The following is a 20,341-nucleotide window of genomic DNA, read 5'->3' on the forward strand; positions in this document are numbered from 1 at the left end:
AAAGGGAGTGAAATGAAGGGTGTTAATAACATCGTCAGCTTGTTTCTAATATTTCTATGTAAATATTTCTATAATTCTTAAAAATTTGTTCTTATAAATATTTCTATAATTCTTAAAAATATGTTCTTAAAAATATTCTTTTATTTGCTGTTTTGTTTCTGTTTGTATATAATTTTAAAACTATATTAAAATAATTCTTATATATTAGTAGTATTAACCTTACTCTTGACAGTCACCCAGTCTTTCAACTCTCTCCCTTCTTGTCTCAGTTTATTTTTTTTGTTTTTTTTTTGTTTTGTTTGTTTGTTTTATACCTTCCAAAATATGCCTTGGAACTGAAACAACATGAAGTCGAAACAAATTAACTAAACACAACTGAGGGCCTGAGGTATAATATTTCAGCTCAAATTCATCGGGCACGTGCTTTTGAAATGATAGTTATCTGCCCTTTAATAGAAGGTCGCGTGCCACACGTAAACAAACAAACATGAGCGACCGAACAGACAGGGGTGTCGAGAGGAGACACAAACATCACCAAAAGGTAAGTTTTATAAAAATTAGAGCATCTCATCGAAACAAAGCATTGCGAAAATAGAATGTGTTTACCCGACAAACGGCTAGAACCGCGAGGTCTCATCTCTTGACGAGCAACACAACAAAGTTTTCTTTGTTGACCCAATTTTGGACTGTCACCAGTAGTTCAGGTAGTGCAAGCCTTCGATTATAACTGTGAAAATCGCAAACAAGGAAATAAATGTCAACATGGTTAATGCATTCCCGGCATATGCAATCTATAAAATGACATCTTTATATTGTAATTTTATTTCGTAGTGAGGACTGAGACGTGCTTTGATTTAGCATATCCATGATTGATTTTACCATCATGATCCATGGACCTTAAAAATAATTTTACTAGGGTATTCATTGTAACAACTTGAGACAGAAAAATGGGAATGACATATTAAAGTTTTATCAAGGATACATGTATTATAAGGTCCATCGTTTTATAATGTGGATCAAATTTGTTAAGCCGAATAGGCTTATGTCATATTTATGATTATGTCTATCGTTTTTCTGTCATATTTACGTCCATCGTTTTTCTGTCATATTTTATTATTTATGTCCATCGTTTTTATGTCCATCGTTTTTCTGTCATCGTTTTTTCTATCTGTTGTGCACATGAGATATAGTCATGTCATTGCGTAGTGTGCTCCAACTGGAGGAGTGAAGAGAGACATGCCATACAGTGCATGAGGGAGATTTTTGTCCGGATATCGGCAATATATGTGGCCTACTATTATTAACTATTTTCAAATTCCAAGGTTCTGTTACATGTATGTGCACACCAATGTGTACACGGGACCTCAGTTCTTCGTCGCATCTAAATGACTAAATGTTGTCCCGCACTACGTAATCTTGTCAGAAAATACAGATGAACTTTCTCGACCAAAACTAGGATCGAACATGGGACCTCCAGGTTAGCGAGCCAACGTATTAGTATAGTAACTCCGAAGCTCCATCGGGGAAGCTAATAAAGAAGCACGTGAAAGACTTCACTAAACAGATACATGTATCTTTTATGGTTTTTATATCTGTCTGTGATGATAAAATGGACATTATCTTGTTACAGAGAGAGTGCTTATATTTCTAAATGATAATACATGTACCTCTGGTGATGGTGGTAGATCATATACCAAGTATTTATCTTACTGGTTTGTGACTGGAGGCTGTAAGTTTAAGTGTGATTAGACTTCAGGGAGGAGAGGTCATTAGCTTAACAAGATAAACAAACAGAATAAACAGCAAAATCTGACACTAGCAAAGATGCATGTATTGTAGGGTCAGTTGTATATTTATGGATGTAGGTCAACTGTTGCTTGTCTTTGCTTTTATAAAATTTTGTTTGAAAAAACAAACCTAATAGAATCAACCAAAATCAACAGTGTCCATGTCAACACCTTTGCCCTTCAGAATGTATTTCTTTGAAATTTGGTAATCAAGCTGCTCAAGATAAATTTTGTTTTTAAAATGTAAGGGCTTGACCCTGGGGGTGTCGAGCTACCTATGTGTACCTCAAATGGGACTATCAAAATATGTTTGACTTGCTCTTTGATAAAATTGGTTAGGTTGGTTCAAATGAAATAACTAGGCCCCTTATTGGTGTGGAAAGAGCATCTTGATAGGGCAAATTTATGTATTTTCGACTTCTTGTCTTGAGCCGCTTCATTGATTTCGACCAGATCTATGATATGTTAAATAATTATGCTGTCAGGGCATTGACATATTGCAATGGATATAGGGGCCTACTGTTAAATTTTGAAGATATTTCCAAGGTTGTGCTACTTTAAATTTGTTCAAATGAAGTTACTTTGACCCTTGGGGGCAGCCCGACAAGATAGGGTTCTCTTTGACCCTATTTCTAGGATTGTGCATGTTTTATAGTTTAGATTTATTCAAATGAAATTTCTTTGGTCCATGTGGACATTTAAGGAGGATCTTGATCAAGTATACATTTATTCAAGATCACCAATGCACACATATTCTTAACTGATTAAGTTCCTCGGAACTCAAAAAGAACATTTCACGGGGAGAGGTGGGGCAGTTCTGTCTGGTTGAAAAAGCCACAAAGCTTGGTAATATGGTCGTTCCTACTCATTGCTAGATGAGAAAAGACCTGAAGACTTTTCCAATCTTGTTTCCCCTGTCAATTGTACAGGACAGATATTTCTTTAAACAGTAGTGCAGTGCATCATAACTATTATAAACAGTAGTGCTGTTCAAAGTTTGCTAATACTTGATCAACTATTTCATACAGCAGTGCAGTACTAAAACATAGTGTTAACACTGTATCAGCTATTTATCATGGCATTTTGAAAATGAAACTAGACATTTATTTGTTGAATGTCGCTTGTCTGGCATGATATTTGTCCCCTCCACCCTATATAAAGTAATGAGTGTCATTGTCATCTATTTATTTGTGGACATCAACCTCACTGTTAACTTAATATCATGCTTCATATCTTTCCAGTTTCCTAGTGTAATAAATCTAAATGTTGGAGGTAAGGTTTTTGCTACTAGACTTTCAACATTGACCAAATATGCTGATTCCATGTTGGCGGTCATGTTTAGTGGCCGTCATGAAGTCGATAAAGATGCAGAAGGAAATTATTTCATTGACAGAGATGGAGAGTATTTTGGCCACATCTTAAGTTTTTTACGACATGAGGATCTGCCGCCTGCTGAGGTTGCTGAGAATGTGATGAAGGATGCCATGTTTTATGGCATCCACCCACTTGAAGATTTACTGAAAAGTTCGCCAGCATTGTTCGCAGAGTATGTGGTTAGAGATAATATACGTCTAAAGTTATCGTCATATGAAGACGTTAAGCGAAAGATAACAGCTTTGGCAAAACAGCAGGCATTAGATTTCAGTGCCATTTCTTCTGTTGTTAAAGTTGTGGTGTCCAAAAATCAACCCATTCCACAAGATCTGCAATTTTCTTCCAAAGTTCACAAGCAATATTTTCGGAGATTCAAAATATATCCATCATTTGAATCATGTTTTGGCAAACATTACATTAATATACCTGCAGATAAAGTTAGAGGCTCACCAGATGATATTATGGATCTAATAGCCAGCTGCCTGACCAATGACCTTCGAAAAGAAGGTTATAGGGGTCACGTCAAAAGAGAAAGTGTGTACGAGGAATACAATAAGATTAAAACTGTATCATGGACAGAATCAGAATTTCACGTCTGCATGTGTTGCCATAGTTTCACATTTAATTGGCTGGAAACTGATATTATTGGAGGAAAAATGAAAATCGGTGATTCAGAAAAGTAACTATAAGATATAATGGTATGAATAAGTGCAAAAGGTAATTAATTTGTGATGTGAAGATCGGATTCTCATCAACTAAAATCATGTTGTAACTTAAAATCTTTGTAACTCATACTGGTATGAGTTATTATCCACATTCTAATTTTAAAGAGATATTATCCTTCTCAACAAGAAAATAATCTACATGTAACTATAGTCAAATCAATTTGGTTTGTAGTGGAAATTATTTTTTTCTCAAGAGACGAAGACTTCCAAAAGTGCTAATAAGACCTCTTTAAATGAGGTTGTCCACTTTCAGAAGTGTTTACTTTTAAAATTCAGTTTCCTTGTGGTTGTCCTAGCGTGACATTTAAACATTTTTTGATGTTTGTGCCAGGAAGAAGCTTCTCAAATTATAAGGCTTTCGAGCAATTATTTTAATGTTTGTGGATCTGTTTTTTTAATGTTTTGTCTATAACCTTTATAGATGGCACCTTTATGGTGATGAAAGGAGAGGGGGGGGGTATATTCCATTGCCTGGCAAACTATCTTTAATTAGGCTTGAAACCTGGTCAGCTAGAATTTTTCTTGAAGTTGATTCAAGTACATGTAGTTGTTATCTATCTTTTGTCAGGATATACGCATGTACGACTATCACCTTTAAATTACAATCGATTCCGTGAGATATAAAATTTTAAATTTCTGTTAGCATGGACCTAATTAGAACCTTTATTCCTGAAATTTTAATTATAATGTTTTAAAGAATACGGTTTGTTCATTGGCTATATGCACTTTTTTTTCTCAGTCAATGAAATGCTTAAAGTTGTTTTTGCTAGGTATTTACTTTTATCTCAGTTTGGTTGATATGTTATCTATGCAATGTTTAAAACTAATTCCATAAGAATTAAAAATGTATTATTTATCATATAACTGGAAGTATATATGTAAATATATAAAGGTCAAATTTTGATTCGATTTATATGTACTTGTAAGTCGACAGTTTTATTTTCTTTTGTATTTAATAATGGCCAACCTTACTTCATAAAATGTTGGTGAACAGGATGCAATTTTCTATTGTTAAATATAGCCCATGGTTGTATCCCTAAAAAATTTTATCACATTATAATTTATTATGATGATATAAACATATTTTCAAACCAATTTAAAAAATGTAAATGTTTGTAAAGTTGTTTAATTATAAGTGCAATAGAATAACATTGTTGTTTCCAAAGGGAGAAAAAAAAACCCCTGCTGATGGCTTAACTCAATAGTTTAAAAACTTAGTTATGGTTGGAAAAAAGATGGAGAATGGCTGGTTTAATAGAGAATCGTCATTGGAACATCTGTCATTTAGCTTTTTTGTTTAGGTCATTTATGCTTTAAATTAGTTGCTATGTATTTTATCCTTGTTACCCAGACTAATGGTTTATTTGATGTCTTGTTGATCAAGAATATATCTGGTTAGGAACAAAGTATTTTAGTGGAAATGTAATTAGCTTGGCAATGGTGCTAGAGAAAGCAGGACATTTCTCTGATTTTCATTGGATTCAGCATTTTTATTTTAAGAATGTTCATTGTTTGTATATACATGTATAGTTTAAATCACTCCACATAAACCCAGATGCATTTTTTTTCTTAGATATATATATTTCCTGTACGTTTTTCATTCTTTTTATCTATCTCCACTAGGTTTCACTATAATGCTATTTTAGTAGGAGTTGTTCTTTAAGAGCTGTTTACTGTAATTCATTTGGAAGTTATGGTGACATGTGCTCCCAACAGTTGGTTAATGATCTCCTACAGTGTAATACTTAAAAGTTGCCATTCACAATCGTGCATTAATTGGTGGGGGGGGGGAACAATATCTAATTTTTATACGTCCACATTCATAATGTGAACGTATTATGCCGTCGCCCCTGTCTGTGTGTGTGTGTGTGTGTATGTATGTATGTGTGTGTGTGTGTGTGTGTGTGTGTGTGTGTGTCTGTGGTTCGCCTACAGGGCGCAATTCTTCATGGATTTTCTTCAAACTTGGTATACTTATTCCTTATACCCCAAGGAAGATCCCTATTGTTTTTGGTGCATGCCCGACCCCCCGGGGCAGAGCCACGCCCATTTCTAGTATTTGTTTGTTTGTCGTCTACAGGCCACATTTCTTAACTAATAATCTTGAAACTTTGCATACACATTCTTTGTACCCTAAGGAACATCCCTATCGTTTGGGGTGCATGCCCAACCCCCAGGGGCAGAGCCACGCCCATTTTCTTTTCGTGTGTCTTTGTGTCGCCTACAGGGCGCAATTCTTACTGGATTTTCTTCAAACTTGGTATACTTATTCCTTATACCCCAAGGAAGATCCCTATTGTTTTTGGTGCATGCCCGACCCCCAGGGGCAGAGCCACGCCCATTTCTAGTATTTGTTTGTTTGTCGTCTACAGGCCACATTTCTTAACTTATAATCTTGCATACACATTCTTTGTACCCTAAGGAACATCCCTATCGTTTGGGGTACATGCCCACCCCCCAGGGGCAGAGCCACGCCCATTTCCCATTTTCTTTTCGTGTGTCTTTGTGTCGCCTACAGGGCGCAATTCTTACTGGATTTTCTTCAAACTTGGTATACTTATTCCTTATACCCCAAGGAAGATCCCTATTGTTTTTGGTGCATGCCCGACCCCCAGGGGCAGAGCCACGCCCATTTCTAGTTTTAAAAAGTACCATATCAATCAAAGCAGGAATGTGGTCGTATATTGCAGCGGTAGCGATGCTCTTGTTCACAGATTAATCCAGCTAAAATGCACTCAAATTGATTATATACATGTAACAATTAATTAAGGTCACAAAACCAAAATGTCAATGATAGATTCGATAGATAATCTACTGCTATGGATTCAATCATATGTAAAACAAATCCTTCAATATATTTTATACAACATCTATAAGTGCCACTGGCTTGTTTATGTCATCGGCAGAGGATGGCAATTGTTGGGAACCTTTCAATTTATCATATTTTTTTAAATACTCCACAAAATTTAACCTTATTTGGGCTGATAATTTCATTTTGAGATTCAACTTCCACAATATTGTTGATTGTAAATGCAGACAATTCAAAATCCCTCTAATGACAATCTACAATGGTCTAACTATTAAGAATATATAGTCTCCAACATCAGTGTTATAGTGAAACCATAATGTAGATATTTCATTATGGTTACAGGTATAATTCTCATGGGATTCTGTTAATGATATTTTTATATGGTATTTTTATCGATTTTTTGTATTGTTTTTCGTGAATAGTTTTCCATGATATTGATCAGTGCTCATTTATACAATCACATAAAATTAGATTTTCTGACATTCTTAAAATACATGTATTTTCATAAATTTAACCCAACGTAAAATAGTTATTTGGATTCCAGTTAATTTCAGATAATTGATTAAGCTTTGAATGAGCATAATTAACTTGAAGTACTAGTTTGAAGTACTACTACACTATAGCTGTAATGTGCATGCAAACTGTATATACATTATACAGTACATTATTTTCATTTCCTGAACAAACTAAATAATTTCCATTTAAAAATTAGTTTATTTTATTTTTGAAATCTTTTATTTTTTAAATGTTTTTTTGTGGGTTCAGGTAGCTAACAGGTTGATTCAATTTTGAGATTGTCCATGTAATATTCATGTACTGTTTGTATTTAGAGGAGGTCTGCTACATGTATATGTTGTTTATGATCAAACATACATATATGTATTTCTTAATATTCATATTTCTAAAGCAGTAATTAGCATTATTTGCTCATTATCAATTGCTACAATTACTATGGTAATGAGGCATTTCTGATTAGTTGCCTTGAGATTTCCTCTTTTAACAGCTCTATTATTTATAATATGTCTCACAATTAACAGTGCTATATCTTTCTGCAATGCTTTATCAATGGCCATTTGACTGAAGTACATGTAACAATAGAACTAAGAAGTAAAACTTTGTAGAAACAATTTATCACCCATAGTTACTGTCTTATGTAGCAATGGTTAATATGCTGATAATACTTGTTAACATTGCTTTTGTAATATACAGTAGATACATGTATAATCTAAATCTTGCATTGCTATTGAATTTCTAAATGAATTTGTTATTGTTTTTTCCTCCCCCTTTTAAAACATATATTTATATTGTTATGTGTCTTCCTGTAGTATAAATGTCTGGTATTATGTATTGTCATTCCTCCATTTTTTCTGTCTCTTTATTCATTTGTTGGGTTATTGTTTTTGTTTATTTGCCTTTATTGTGATATTGTCATATTATTTAATATTAATATGTGTTGTATATATTTGTCTATCTACATGTAGCAACATGTACTATATTCAGTGTGTCAAAACGACCAAGGTTAGATTTAAATATCTGAACATGATCAGTAGCCAGAGCTTGTCCGTTTTGTACCGTCTGCAGAATATTGGGAGATTTGCAATTCATCATACCTTTATAAACACTAAACGGAATTGGACCATTATTCCTTTGTAAAATACAGAGTTGGCACATTATTTATAGTAGATAAAATATTGGACTTGCTCGAAATGCATATGCAGGATAGTGTCTGTATTTGAAGTTGTTTAATGGTCTCGGGCAAGACATTGTTTAATATATTGAAACAACACTCGAGCTAATGCACTCGTCCAGTATCAATATATCACTTAATGTCTCGATTTTGACCATTAAACTACACTTATATATTCAATTCAAATTTCACAATAATATAGTAGTTTGCAGAGGATTCACAATCCCTGAAATGATGATCAGCAGCTTCAATATATGTTAACATACAGTCTATTAAATAATTTGTTTATATGTATGATAATTATTCTAGTGACGTAACTGAATGAGACCTACAACGACCTGCAGACTGTGTTTAATTTATGCCTAATTCTAGCTCTAAATATGGCATGTATGTACATGTAGTATATCAGGTGGGCTGTATATCTATTTACAAGTGGGCTATATAAGTGGGCTAGGGCTAGAGCATGTTTTTATTGTGTTGTGAATGATGTTAAGTGATGTTCAGTTATCATAAACCATAGTTGACCATTATGTATAAAAGTATACTGATGAAACGTGTTATAAGTTAGGATTAGTTACAAACTTTTCATTATAGATTAAGCTGACTAGACCACTTTGATGTAGGCCAAAAATAAAATTACTGATTTTATTGAATTTTATAATTTGATGTCCATTTTGAAAATTTGATGTATATAGATAAAGCCAATATGTTAAGAGAAGTAAGATGTCAACTTGAGTCAGTGCGTCAGGCCCAGGTGTATTTGACTTGAGATTATTCTTTTATTAAACATTTAATGATTTTGCTGTTAAATATTGAACTTAAAACAAAAGTTTTCATTATGATTTTATTTATTTATAACTTGTTTTTGTTTTAATTCTGTCAAAACATATTAATTCTTGGTTGTATTGTTGTAAGTTGTGCCATTAATTTTATTCTTTCTCATCTTCATCATGTCAAGGTCTTAATAATAGATGAATGTCATAAAATATTGACATGGTGAAGATTTTGAATGTTATATAATTTAATTTAATTTATTTTATTTTGTTATTGAATATTCTAGATTTATCTACTTAAAATATACTAAACCATGAATATACGTATTTATGTAAATAGAAAGAACTATTCCATTTTAAATTCTCTATTTATATTTTTACAAGACCATATATTTTCTATCTAAAAGAAGAAGTGTGACAAATACTAAATAATATTAAATAGAATGTAATTGATTACAGTGTTTCAAGTAAATACAATTCTTTGGATCAAAAAAAATAAAAATAAAACCAAAAGTGCCAAAAAACATTTTAGAAAGACGGTTGGGAGGGAGGGTATTACTGTTAGCTCAAATAGGACCCATATTTTGTTATTTTTTCATTCAGTTACTTGTTTTCAACACTTGTGGATAAAAGGGGGGAACTATAATTATATTTGTGTAGGGGGGAAGGAACTCTTGCACCCTTGCCTTCAAACTTTCAGCTCGGCAGAAGTAAAGGAGATTAACAGGCCAAGTGCAATGGGTGTCAGAAATAGAACCTGTATAATTAGGGGTAAAAGTAATACAATTTTATCTTTATATATGATTATAATCATATTTCAGTTTTATTCAATTACTACTATTTTGGTAGATATGGCAAACCCGACAGATACATCTAAAGCGCTTTTAATTAAAACTGAAATGCCTATTATGAGTTATACTTTGCATAAGTTGGATCTTTGCTCAACTCGGATAAAATCGTTTGGACCCTTTGATCCTGCACGTTTTTTTTTTATATTAAATTTATGCTCAACTCGCATCAAAATGTTCAGTCCATTTAATCTAATTCCGGCTTTTTTCCTTCGCCTAAGTCAGATTGGCAGTATGTTCAGAATTTGACTGTCAGTTTCATACCGATGGTCTAAAACGCAGTTAGGTATTCCATGCACAGAGCCCCAAAATACTTTCCCTATCATTTTGAATCAAATCAGCCTATTTGACGTGACGCAATAATAGAATTTTCCCGGAAAATTCGAAACTCACTGTCTGCTGTATGAGACACTTTCCGGGAAAATTTAGGACATTTTTTCAAACAGAAGTTATCTACTCGCACATACGAACAAAAGCTTGAAATGTGCCTTTGAGTTAACTATTATCTGGCTCTTGCAGTTATTTCTATTCGAGCAAAGATTGAATTTCATTCTTCGGCGAACACAGATCTTGCTTAACTCGGATAAAATTGGTCAGTCCACTTAGATCCGAATTATGCGAAGTGTACTGTACATGTACTAGTGTAAACAAATGAGTCTGATGGAATACTGGTTGATATGTACAGTATCTAAATAAGAGATATTAATCATATGTATGTTAGTTCATTTTTATTTCTGAATTGTTTTGTATTTTTAGTTCATTTATTGATCATACATTCTGTTAACTGCATTGTTATTTTTACCATATGTTATAAATAATACCACACATATCTATCACACTAACCATGAGTTATCAAAACAAACATTCCTATTTTATAAAATACAATCTAGTCCATCTGTACATTCAAGCTTGAATAAAACATTTATTCTTAAATGACTCTAGTATTTGTTTTAGTCTACAGGACCACAGCAGTCATGGGGTTACAATAATGGACTTGAGCCAGAGTTCTCACTTATCAGAGGAGATGCTTGTAGGGAAGCATATTTGCCTGTATATTTTTCTTTAACAATGGAGCTGGCCTAATGCCAGTCATACAAAGAATTTCGACAAGATCTGGATGGTAAAACCCACTGCTGCTCAAATACTAAATTCCTAAAACAAGTTTAGGGTAACAGGACAAATAAGTTATGGTAATTATTATATTCCTTGCCTCTCCATACTATTATTATGAAATAATCAATTTCACTTTATCCGCGAGGGTAAACAACAAACAGAAGAGCTGAATAACTTGACTATATTTTATTAAATAAATTTTTCAAACAATGATTAAAGGATCAACGTCAGTTTCTGATATAAGAATATTCACATCATTAAGTTTCTCACTCAATTCCTGTTTTACCCGTTTTAAATAACCCCTTTCGGTGTTACTATGATCACAAAGAATAACGTTAGCGCCACTATAGACGGCATCGAGAACTTCGTGATGAGACATCTCGCCTGTTAAATACAGATCAGCATTTACACCTCTTAATACCGAGGAACCCGAGCCAGCACACACTGCCACACTCTTTATATATTTATTACCTAAAAATTAAAAGAATTCAGTCAAAGTAATGAAACACTGTGGTCAAAACAATTTGATATTTGGTTCTTTCGAATCTTTATAGTTAGCCTCTCGATAAAAAGCCTCTTAAAATGTCAAAACTCTTAAATTAGGAGCCAAGATTTTGAGAAATAGGAGGTGAGACTTCCAAAATTGATCGAGATGAATTAAAATTAAAATGATGTAGTCTAAGAGTATTTATTTGAAAAATCAACTTTTAGAGCTACATGTATCAAAAGACTATATTGTTTCATCCATATGTTCATTGCTTGAAGGGTCGTGGGATGGTCGAATATTTAGCATGTGTGCGCTGTATCATAAAGTCTGTCATTGAGTCAACTGGCGTGGTTTTGATTCCCCGGTTGTACGTGACAAGGAGTATGGTCGCCTGTCCAACCTTGTGGGTTTTCTCCGGGTCCTCTGGTTTCCTGCCACTGCTAAAGACCCCTGGCGCAAGTGAACCATAAAATTGAACCATGTGTTAGTCCCGAAATGACCCAGTTTGTGTCGAGTGGACAGTTAAACCCCATTTCTCTCTCTCCCTCACTCTCTCATTGCTTGAAATTCATAACATCAAACAAAATATATGCAGTCGCTGCATGCCACAATTCTTCCATGATTTGGCTGGGTTGATACATAATTTGTAATAAAATAAAATGGGGTTTAACGTCCTACTGTTCTGCCTTGACTGGGCTAATAAAATATATTCAGTAGCTGCATGATATAATCCTTCAGTGATTGGACTGGGTTGATCCATAGTTAATAAAAAACACTGTATTATATCGATTTAGAACTTTTCTGACATTAGATAGAGCATAGAGATATATTCCCCATTCCCCTTTCCTGTTTTGAACTCTGAACTTTTATGGAGTTCTTGAACTTTCTTTAATTACAGAAAATAAATCCTGCAAGTTTCCATTCCATTTTAATTTTAGACAGTGTAAAAGGGGAAAAATCCTGTATTATAATTGACTGGTTCAATATGCCTAGTTTAAAAATGTACGCAAATTTAAAAGGAAAGAAAAATCTCGAAATTGCGGAAATGTCTTATACGACTGAAATAAGTCTGAGAGTTATCTGACATGGTTTCTCCATGACAATGGTGCAGATTAGAGGGCCAGGAGAAGAAAAGTGACCAGAGGTCACATTTATGCCATTAGCAGCATGATAAAGATCCCCTGACAGTTCAAAATAAAAAATAAGAGTAAGCTGTAGTAATAGCAAAAATTTGTTTCAGATGTTAAACCCCATTTCCTTTCAACTTTTTTAAACTGACCTGGTTTAGCAGCTAACCTTACGTGTGGTAAGTTTAAATGTATTTTAACAGCCTCAACGGCTTCTTGTGGAGTTAACGGTTGTTTTAAAGTGGCATATCTACCAGATCCACAGCCAGTTACTGGTATCTACAATCAAAACAATTATCTATATATATATATTTGTGACTGTCGTTTGTCTGTCTTTCTGTCTGTCTGTCTGTCTGTTCAGGGTTGGCGGCTACACTAGGTCTGCCCCGAGTCTAAAATTTGGGGTATAGGGGTAGCTCGGACCGGGGAGTAACATAGGCCAGGTGGCGTTAGTCTACCACTTCCAGTTTCGGAGTTATGACCTCCGAGCGAAGCCGGGTATCCTGCTAGTAAATATCATAATACAAAATTACATCAAATATGCGCTATAGTAAGGCCTATTCAGTGTTTGATAACTCCAGATATAAGATCAGGCCCCGAGTTGACAAAGCATTCTCAGAACCAAGTTAAGAATTTACTCAACTTTCAATCACTGTTTATGAGAAATATCTTTGATCCAGAAATACAAAACTTTACACATAGTTTCTTATTGATGTATTTGATACATTAAAACAATACAAGTTTTATAAAGGGCTATGATTTAGTTAAAATAAGGTGAACAATTTTAAGTAAATTCTTAACTTAAGCCTGAGAATGCTTTGTGAACTCGGGGTCAGGTCCTAAGTTCACAAAGTATTATCAGGCTTAAGTTAAGAATTTACTCCACTTTCAATCACTGTTTTTGAGAAATATATCTTTCATCCAGAAGCACATAGTTTCTTATCGATGTATCTGACACATTAAAACAACAAAAGTTTTATAAAGGGCTATATTTTAGTTAAAATATTAAGGCAAACAATTTTGAGTAAATTCTTAACTGAAGTCTGGGAATGCTTTGTGACTTGTGAGGTCGGAATTGTTCTCCTCCATCAAAATATAATGTAATCTCCATGATATAAAATAGTTACAAATCCACAGACTCATGGACAATATCTGTCTGAAGGTCTTCCTATGTAAATATTGAATGGAATTGAATCATTGCTGGACTGATATTCTATAGAGATCCAACTTTCACAATATTACAGTTTGCCAGGGATTCAAAATCACCAAGAAATGAGACTATGGCTAGGGCCTAGAAAGTTAGCATTTCGTGTAACAGTACCTAATTTCAATTACCAAAAAAATAATGGACACTGCATCTACCACTACCTACATGAAATAAGTACCCACTCGGTAAACCTCGGCAGATTCTGTTACTCTACTTCTAGCCTCAGCTGTATGACGGTAAGTCATATGTACCTACGCCTATACAACTGTGATGCGGCACCCGTTTAATTATTAGGAAAACTTGCCGCTTTTAAAAAGAAGTTATCAAAATTGTGTCGTTCGAAGAGTGTGTAAAATTTCAGTGCAAAGTTGTCCTTGTTTGAAGAAATTGGATAAACTTGAAAGAAAAACAGCTTCAGACTTTGAAATATTTGTATGATAAAACATTCTTCAACGGCGTCGTCATGGGAAACACCGTTGGTAATCCGGGAACTTGAAAGCAGTTCCAATGGCAGATTTCGTCATACAGCCGAGGCTAGATGTAGGGTACTGGAATCTGCTGAGGTTTGCCAAGTTATAAGAACCTATATGTAAAATATATTTCATTACTTACCTTTTCTAATTTCATGTTTTCAATGGTATCAACAGTACAGTCTGAGCCTTCTACAGCTTTAACAACTTCAGATAATGTACATTTATTACACAGAACACTACACACTGTCATAACTTCACCACTTGATGTAGTTCTGTAATAAATGGGAGAAATTATTACATTTCCTGCAACATCTGACACAAAGAAGGATAAGAGAGAGAGAGAGAGAGAAATGGGGTTTAACGTCCACTCGACACAAACTAAGTCATTTTGGGACTAACATATAGTTTAATTTTATTTCAATAATTTGCTTGCGCGTAGGTGTCTTTAGCAGTGGGAGGAATCCCAGAGGACCTGGAGAATACCCACGAGGTTGGACAGGGGACCCTACTCCTTGTCACGTACAACCGGGGATTCGAAACCACGCCAGTTGTCTCAATGACAGACCTTATGATACAGCAAAAACGTGCTAACCATTTGGCCATCCAACCCCCCACAAAGATGGATAAATGACTGGAAGAACAGATATTTTAATTCAAAGTAACACCCACAAAGATACACGCATCAGCATATATAATAAGAATTTACCTATTTTAATAAAATAATTTGTATGCTTTATCTATTATATTTGTTCACCAAATATTTCTTTCTTAATATTTAGATTGTCCATGATATAAACCCATATTCACAATATTTCGCAGAGCTCATAATGTGGGATCCTCTTTGATATGCATGGAAAGCACATATAGGCCAAGTATTGTTTATCTAGGTGCAAAAATTAAAAGAAATATTACATAGGTGATGAGACTTGTTTTACAGCTAAGCTAGACAAGGTGGACTGAAGTTTTGATAAATCTTTGGTTAAAATATTGACTTTATGACTGTATCCTCCAGGAATTTCCTCAGCATTTGTGACTGGTACCACATCAACTGTATCTGAAGGAAGACAAAATTGTTGTTCATAAGTTAATTCTATACAATTAATAATTTTAATTTTACTGCTACATATGGAATGAACGGTTTTCGATGCGGTGTCCCCTTGTTAGTGTTGCAGGACAGCTGTCTAGTCATTCGGATTGGATGGAAAACTGAGGTCCCGTGTATACATTGGTGTGCACGTAAAAGATCCCTTATTTGGCAGTTGGAATTTGATGTAAAAGTAGGCTATAGTGCCACTGCCTGAGCAAAATTTCACTCATAGCACACTGCATGGGGCATGCCCATCTTCATTTGCCCAGTTGGAGCAGAACAGTAAGATGTTGAACCCAATTTCATTTTAGAATGAATGGGTTTAATGTCTCTTCAACAAAATACTTCGGTCATTTTGAGACCAACATATAGTAATCTGTTTAGTTTTTTAGTCCGAGGTAGACGAATTATGCAGACCCTATGCGTTTCTATGTGCACTTGTCATTTCCAACTGTCAAGGGTTCTTGATATGCACCAATTTGACATGAATGGACCTCTGTTGTCCATATATCCCATCTGAGCGACTGAGCACACTTTCAATTGTCAGCCTCAATTTTTTAATACAACTGTATGAAAATCATATTCTTTCTATAGGCATTTAGATTATTACAGATGGCTCTCTCCTATTGTCTCATCAGTTTTTAATACTTACCAAATGCACCAATCAACCAGTCATTAACTCCACCAGCCTTTGCATCATAGCATGTATGTGGCGAATAAACAGCAATCCGATTCTCAATACATTTTATAATCAGACGATCTTTCCATTTACCCTGACTCAATCTTTTAACAGCAGAAAATATCGGTGGGTGATAGGACAAGATAAGATCCACTTTTTTCTCAAGGGATTCTTCTAAAACAAGCGGTGTTAAATCATTAGTGAGCATAATGGTGTTGACTGTATGAGGGGATGAAGGTTCGACCAAGAGCCCCACATTATCCCAAGATTCGGCTAAAGATGTTGGTGCATGTTGTTTAATTATCTTGATCACACTTCCTAATTCCATTCCCGATGACATTTCCGAAAAATGGTAAACTGTTTTCTTATTTGTGGACAACGTTAATTTATACAGTTTGTTCGTTAGTAAGTGTTTTTGTCTGGTTCTGATTAAGAAATTGGGTAAATTTTGTGAGAAATGTAAGTTGCCGGCTAGTTGTTTTGCGGTATGGTGATATTTCGTCTCCCAGTATCGACCAAAATAAATGCCACAGCGGAAAGGTATTGAACACATCAAAATTATTGCAATTCAAGTGTTATTTGGTCTATAGCATCAATAAAGTATTACACGAGCTAAGTAAAAGTACTGACCGGTCTACTTATTGTTCTTGCTCTACTTTTACTTTACAGTGTATGTCGCATACAACGTTGAAAGAAACACACTCACATCAAAGAAAAATGGGAGTAAAATTCTACTTAATGTTGTAATGAAAGCTTTTAAAAATACTTTTCAACATCTTTCGACCAGGATATAAATAATATAAATCAAAATCAATGATCTTTTATTAGACAAAATATTGTTTAAGCGACGAAAGAACCGGGAGCTCACTCTCACAATATGGGGAAGTAACTCTCATGTACATGTTATGTAAACAAATATTTTTTGTCTACGATATCACCTTAGGTGGAAGTGGACGTAAAACCCCAGAAACGAACGAACGACAGGAGAGAAACGAAGTTTTGAGAAGGTTGCGCGTATATATATTTTAACTTTGTTAAACAAAATGGGAGTTTAGTTGAAAAGCCAAGTCTTATTTGCGTCCCCAGGAGCCACATAAAAGCTGTTAAATTTAATACTTGAGTATAGTTCATCTATAGAATAGTAGCAAATCTTGACAGTAGAGATCATATGCCCTATATAAGTAGCCCTCCAGGCTTGATGATCTTATCCGTAACACTGTCCTTGGAACTTAGGTAGTTATTGCCAAAAATGAGCTAACATTAAACTGGTCGGTACTGTGCTTATAAATTTGGAAAATCACATATTTCCATAATATATGTGCAACCTTGCTTATAAATTTTGAAAATGGGTACGGGTATTTTATTTGATTTTTGTGTGTTTCCATATTATTTTGTTTTCTATTTCAGACATTTTCTGAATGATTAATTTAAGATCAAACTAGAACAAATAGAAACATATACAGTAAATGGACAAACCTTGGTTGAAAAAAGAATAAATTGATGGAAATAAAATACAGGTTCCTGTAAAATGTTATTTCCAAAAGTTCCATCATTTATGACACATACACAGCTTAGAAGCCAACTTCAACAGATAAACAATATCTTTAATTGTAGCGTTAATATTGTTCCACATAATGGTCGGACATATACAACTTCCAATCAGGCACAACCAATTTCATTTGTTCCAAACAGTGTTCCCCCTTCTGAAAATGAATTGGCAGAGTTACAAGATCTCATCCGGAAAAGTAAACGTTTATTGGTGTTAACTGGTGCAGGATTATCCACCGAGAGTGGAATACCAGATTACAGATCGGAAGGTGTTGGACTCTATGCTAGGAGTAATAATCGACCAGTCCAGTATACAGACTTTTTAAACAAAGCTGAAATAAGGCAAAGATATTGGGCAAGGAATTTTGTTGGGTGGCCAAGATTTTCGTCATTTTCACCCAATGTCAGTCATCATGTGTTAAATGAATGGGAACGTGTAGGAAAAGTACATTGGCTAGTGACACAAAATGTAGATGCTCTGCATTTTAAAGCGGGAAGTAAAAGGTTAACAGAGTTACATGGAAGTGCACATCGCGTAGAGTGTTTGTCGTGTGAAAATAAAATGAGTAGAAATGAAATGCAAGAATTAATTATATCCCAGAATCATGAATGGCATGCTTCATCTATAGAGATGGCACCTGATGGTGATGTAACATTAACTTGGGAACAAGTTGAAGGTTTTACTGTAAGTTTTCTTTAGAACCACACTGTCGTTATACACCGTTATTTTTTGAATAATCATGTACATTTCTACAAGTATACTTAACAAGGTACAAATATTTTGTGGAAAAGTAATCAACCAAATGGTCAGTGCATTTTTGTTACATGCAAGGACAAAATCTATTTCATATTGTTGCTTCGATGTTTTTGTATGTGTTGCAGCATTTCTACCAATGGTGATTTGATACTGGAAAGCTTGCCTTGCCATATTTCCAATTAAAAAAATTCCCAGGCCATACACAATCAAATGTTATTTTTATGCAGTTAAAACATTTTGGTCCAAAAATTATAAAAATAAATTAATTCTAACTTAAAGATACATTATGTAAGATTTAGATAAAGAGCTAGCCATTCTTGCTATAATAGTTCAAAATAGATAATGCAAAATGAATATATTGAAAATTTCATTCAAATTACTTTATTCTGGTCAAAGATATTAGCCTTTGAAGGTTTGACAAGAGAATTTTTTTTTATATATATATATATTTGCATGTGATGTGAACAATCTGACTTGTTGTTTATTTAATCATTTATTTTTATATTTTTAGGTGCCGCCTTGTCAGAAATGTGGTGGTATTGTGAAACCTGAAATTGTTTTCTTTGGTGCTAATGTAAAGAAAAACATTGTTAATTTTGTTTATGAACGAGTTGCTGAAAGTGATGCTATCTTGGTGGCTGGATCATCGTTAGAGGTAAGTTTGTAAGAATAATTATTAGAATCAAATTGTTATCTCTGGTGTATTTTTATGTAATTTTTTAAAGGAGATAGGACACACATTTTTGTAATCTTAACAATAAACAGCAAGACAAATCAACATGTAGATAATTCGCGGGGGGGTAAATTTCTTGAGAGTATATACATGCACATGTATTATCAAATATATAGTATATATTTTTGGAAAAATGCATAGACTGTCATTTGAACTATGTCTTTAAAAACCCTGTGAAATTGAGGGTGGATACAATTATCTAAAATTGACACTGATCCTTGTTAACTGAGACCACTGGAGATACCAAGGATGACTGAATCCCACCTTATAGCAAACCATGTTTTGTGGGGTACCACAATAAATCCAGTCTTTTAAAAAGATTTTTTTGTTATTAAAACTAATTTCTTACAAATTTCAGGTTTATTCAGGTTTTCGGTTTGTTAATCGAGCTCACGATCAGAAGAAACCAGTAGCCATTGTCAGCATTGGCAAAACAAGGGCAGATAAAATAGCTAATATTAAAATTAACGCCAAGTGTGGGGATGTGTTATCTGCAATAAGTATATGAAACCATAAGAAATAAAAGACTTATAATATTGAATTGTGATACTGAATAAGGAAATGACCATGGCATATCCAAATCAAATCTCAAAGAAGCAACGAATCTCTGGGTTATTAATAAGTCAGTGAAAAAGCAGTATTTCTTCTGCAGCTTCGAGTTTATAGTTAATTTACTGTATTTAAAGCTGTGGATTGTCATTTTGAATTCCTTGCGAATTTCAATATTATGTAAATTGAATCTTTAAAAGGAATATCGGTTTAATTTCATTTACCATTTACAAAGATAGGATGAATAGAAAATTTCGCAAAATCGGTTATATCTCATCTCAACATTGTATCTATCTGCTGATCTAAAATCTTAAAAGCAGACATATATCCACTGTGATAAAGAGAAATCAATACATCAAATTACCTTTTATGAAATGTTTTCATTTTAATGCAAGGGCTATTAAGACATTATCTACGACAAATTTCATGTAAATATTTACAAATATACACGTTATATAAAATTATGTATCAATCTTTACAATTTATCAGTGTAAAAAAAAATTAAAAATTAAAAAATAATTTCATGCAAACATTCATGGTACATTATATAAAATTCTAAAATCTCAATTACACACCAA

The 20,341-nt window shown here is 33.9% G+C and overlaps 3 protein-coding genes across 4 annotated transcripts; 2 read left to right on the plus strand and 1 right to left on the minus strand.

Annotated features, from left to right (window-relative positions):
- The first annotated feature begins 404 nt into the window (after nt 1-404).
- On the plus strand, nt 405-5,689 carry LOC126823804 (BTB/POZ domain-containing protein KCTD7). The gene is made up of 2 exons (XM_050552824.2): nt 405-541; nt 3,029-5,689. The coding sequence occupies exons 1-2, from the start codon at nt 488-490 to the stop codon at nt 3,842-3,844; spliced, it is 870 nt and encodes a 289-aa protein (XP_050408781.1). The 5' UTR covers nt 405-487; the 3' UTR covers nt 3,845-5,689.
- Nucleotides 5,690-11,583: 5,894 nt separating this feature from the next.
- Nucleotides 11,584-16,849, minus strand: LOC126823791 (NIF3-like protein 1). The gene is made up of 5 exons (XM_056101759.1): nt 16,150-16,849; nt 15,323-15,464; nt 14,550-14,682; nt 12,879-13,009; nt 11,584-11,587 (listed from the first exon to the last, which is right to left on the minus strand). Exons 1-5 carry the CDS (start codon nt 16,727-16,729, stop codon nt 11,584-11,586), a joined length of 990 nt encoding a protein of 329 aa, XP_055957734.1. The 5' UTR covers nt 16,730-16,849.
- A 212-nt stretch (nt 16,850-17,061) lies between these two features.
- Nucleotides 17,062-20,244, plus strand: LOC126823802 (NAD-dependent protein lipoamidase sirtuin-4, mitochondrial). 2 transcript variants are annotated; one of them, XM_050552822.1, is made up of 4 exons: nt 17,062-17,183; nt 17,584-18,409; nt 18,993-19,136; nt 19,573-20,244. In XM_050552822.1, exons 2-4 carry the CDS (start codon nt 17,705-17,707, stop codon nt 19,720-19,722), a joined length of 999 nt encoding a protein of 332 aa, XP_050408779.1. In that variant the 5' UTR covers nt 17,062-17,183; nt 17,584-17,704; the 3' UTR covers nt 19,723-20,244. The 2 variants fall into 2 exon arrangements, with proteins under 2 accessions (XP_050408779.1, XP_050408778.1); XM_050552821.1 differs by lacking the exon at nt 17,062-17,183 and adding an exon at nt 17,193-17,409.
- Nucleotides 20,245-20,341: the final 97 nt, after the last annotated feature.

Source organism: Patella vulgata, chromosome 6, assembly GCF_932274485.2.
Source record: "Patella vulgata chromosome 6, xgPatVulg1.2, whole genome shotgun sequence".
Lineage (NCBI taxonomy): Eukaryota > Metazoa > Mollusca > Gastropoda > Patellidae > Patella > Patella vulgata.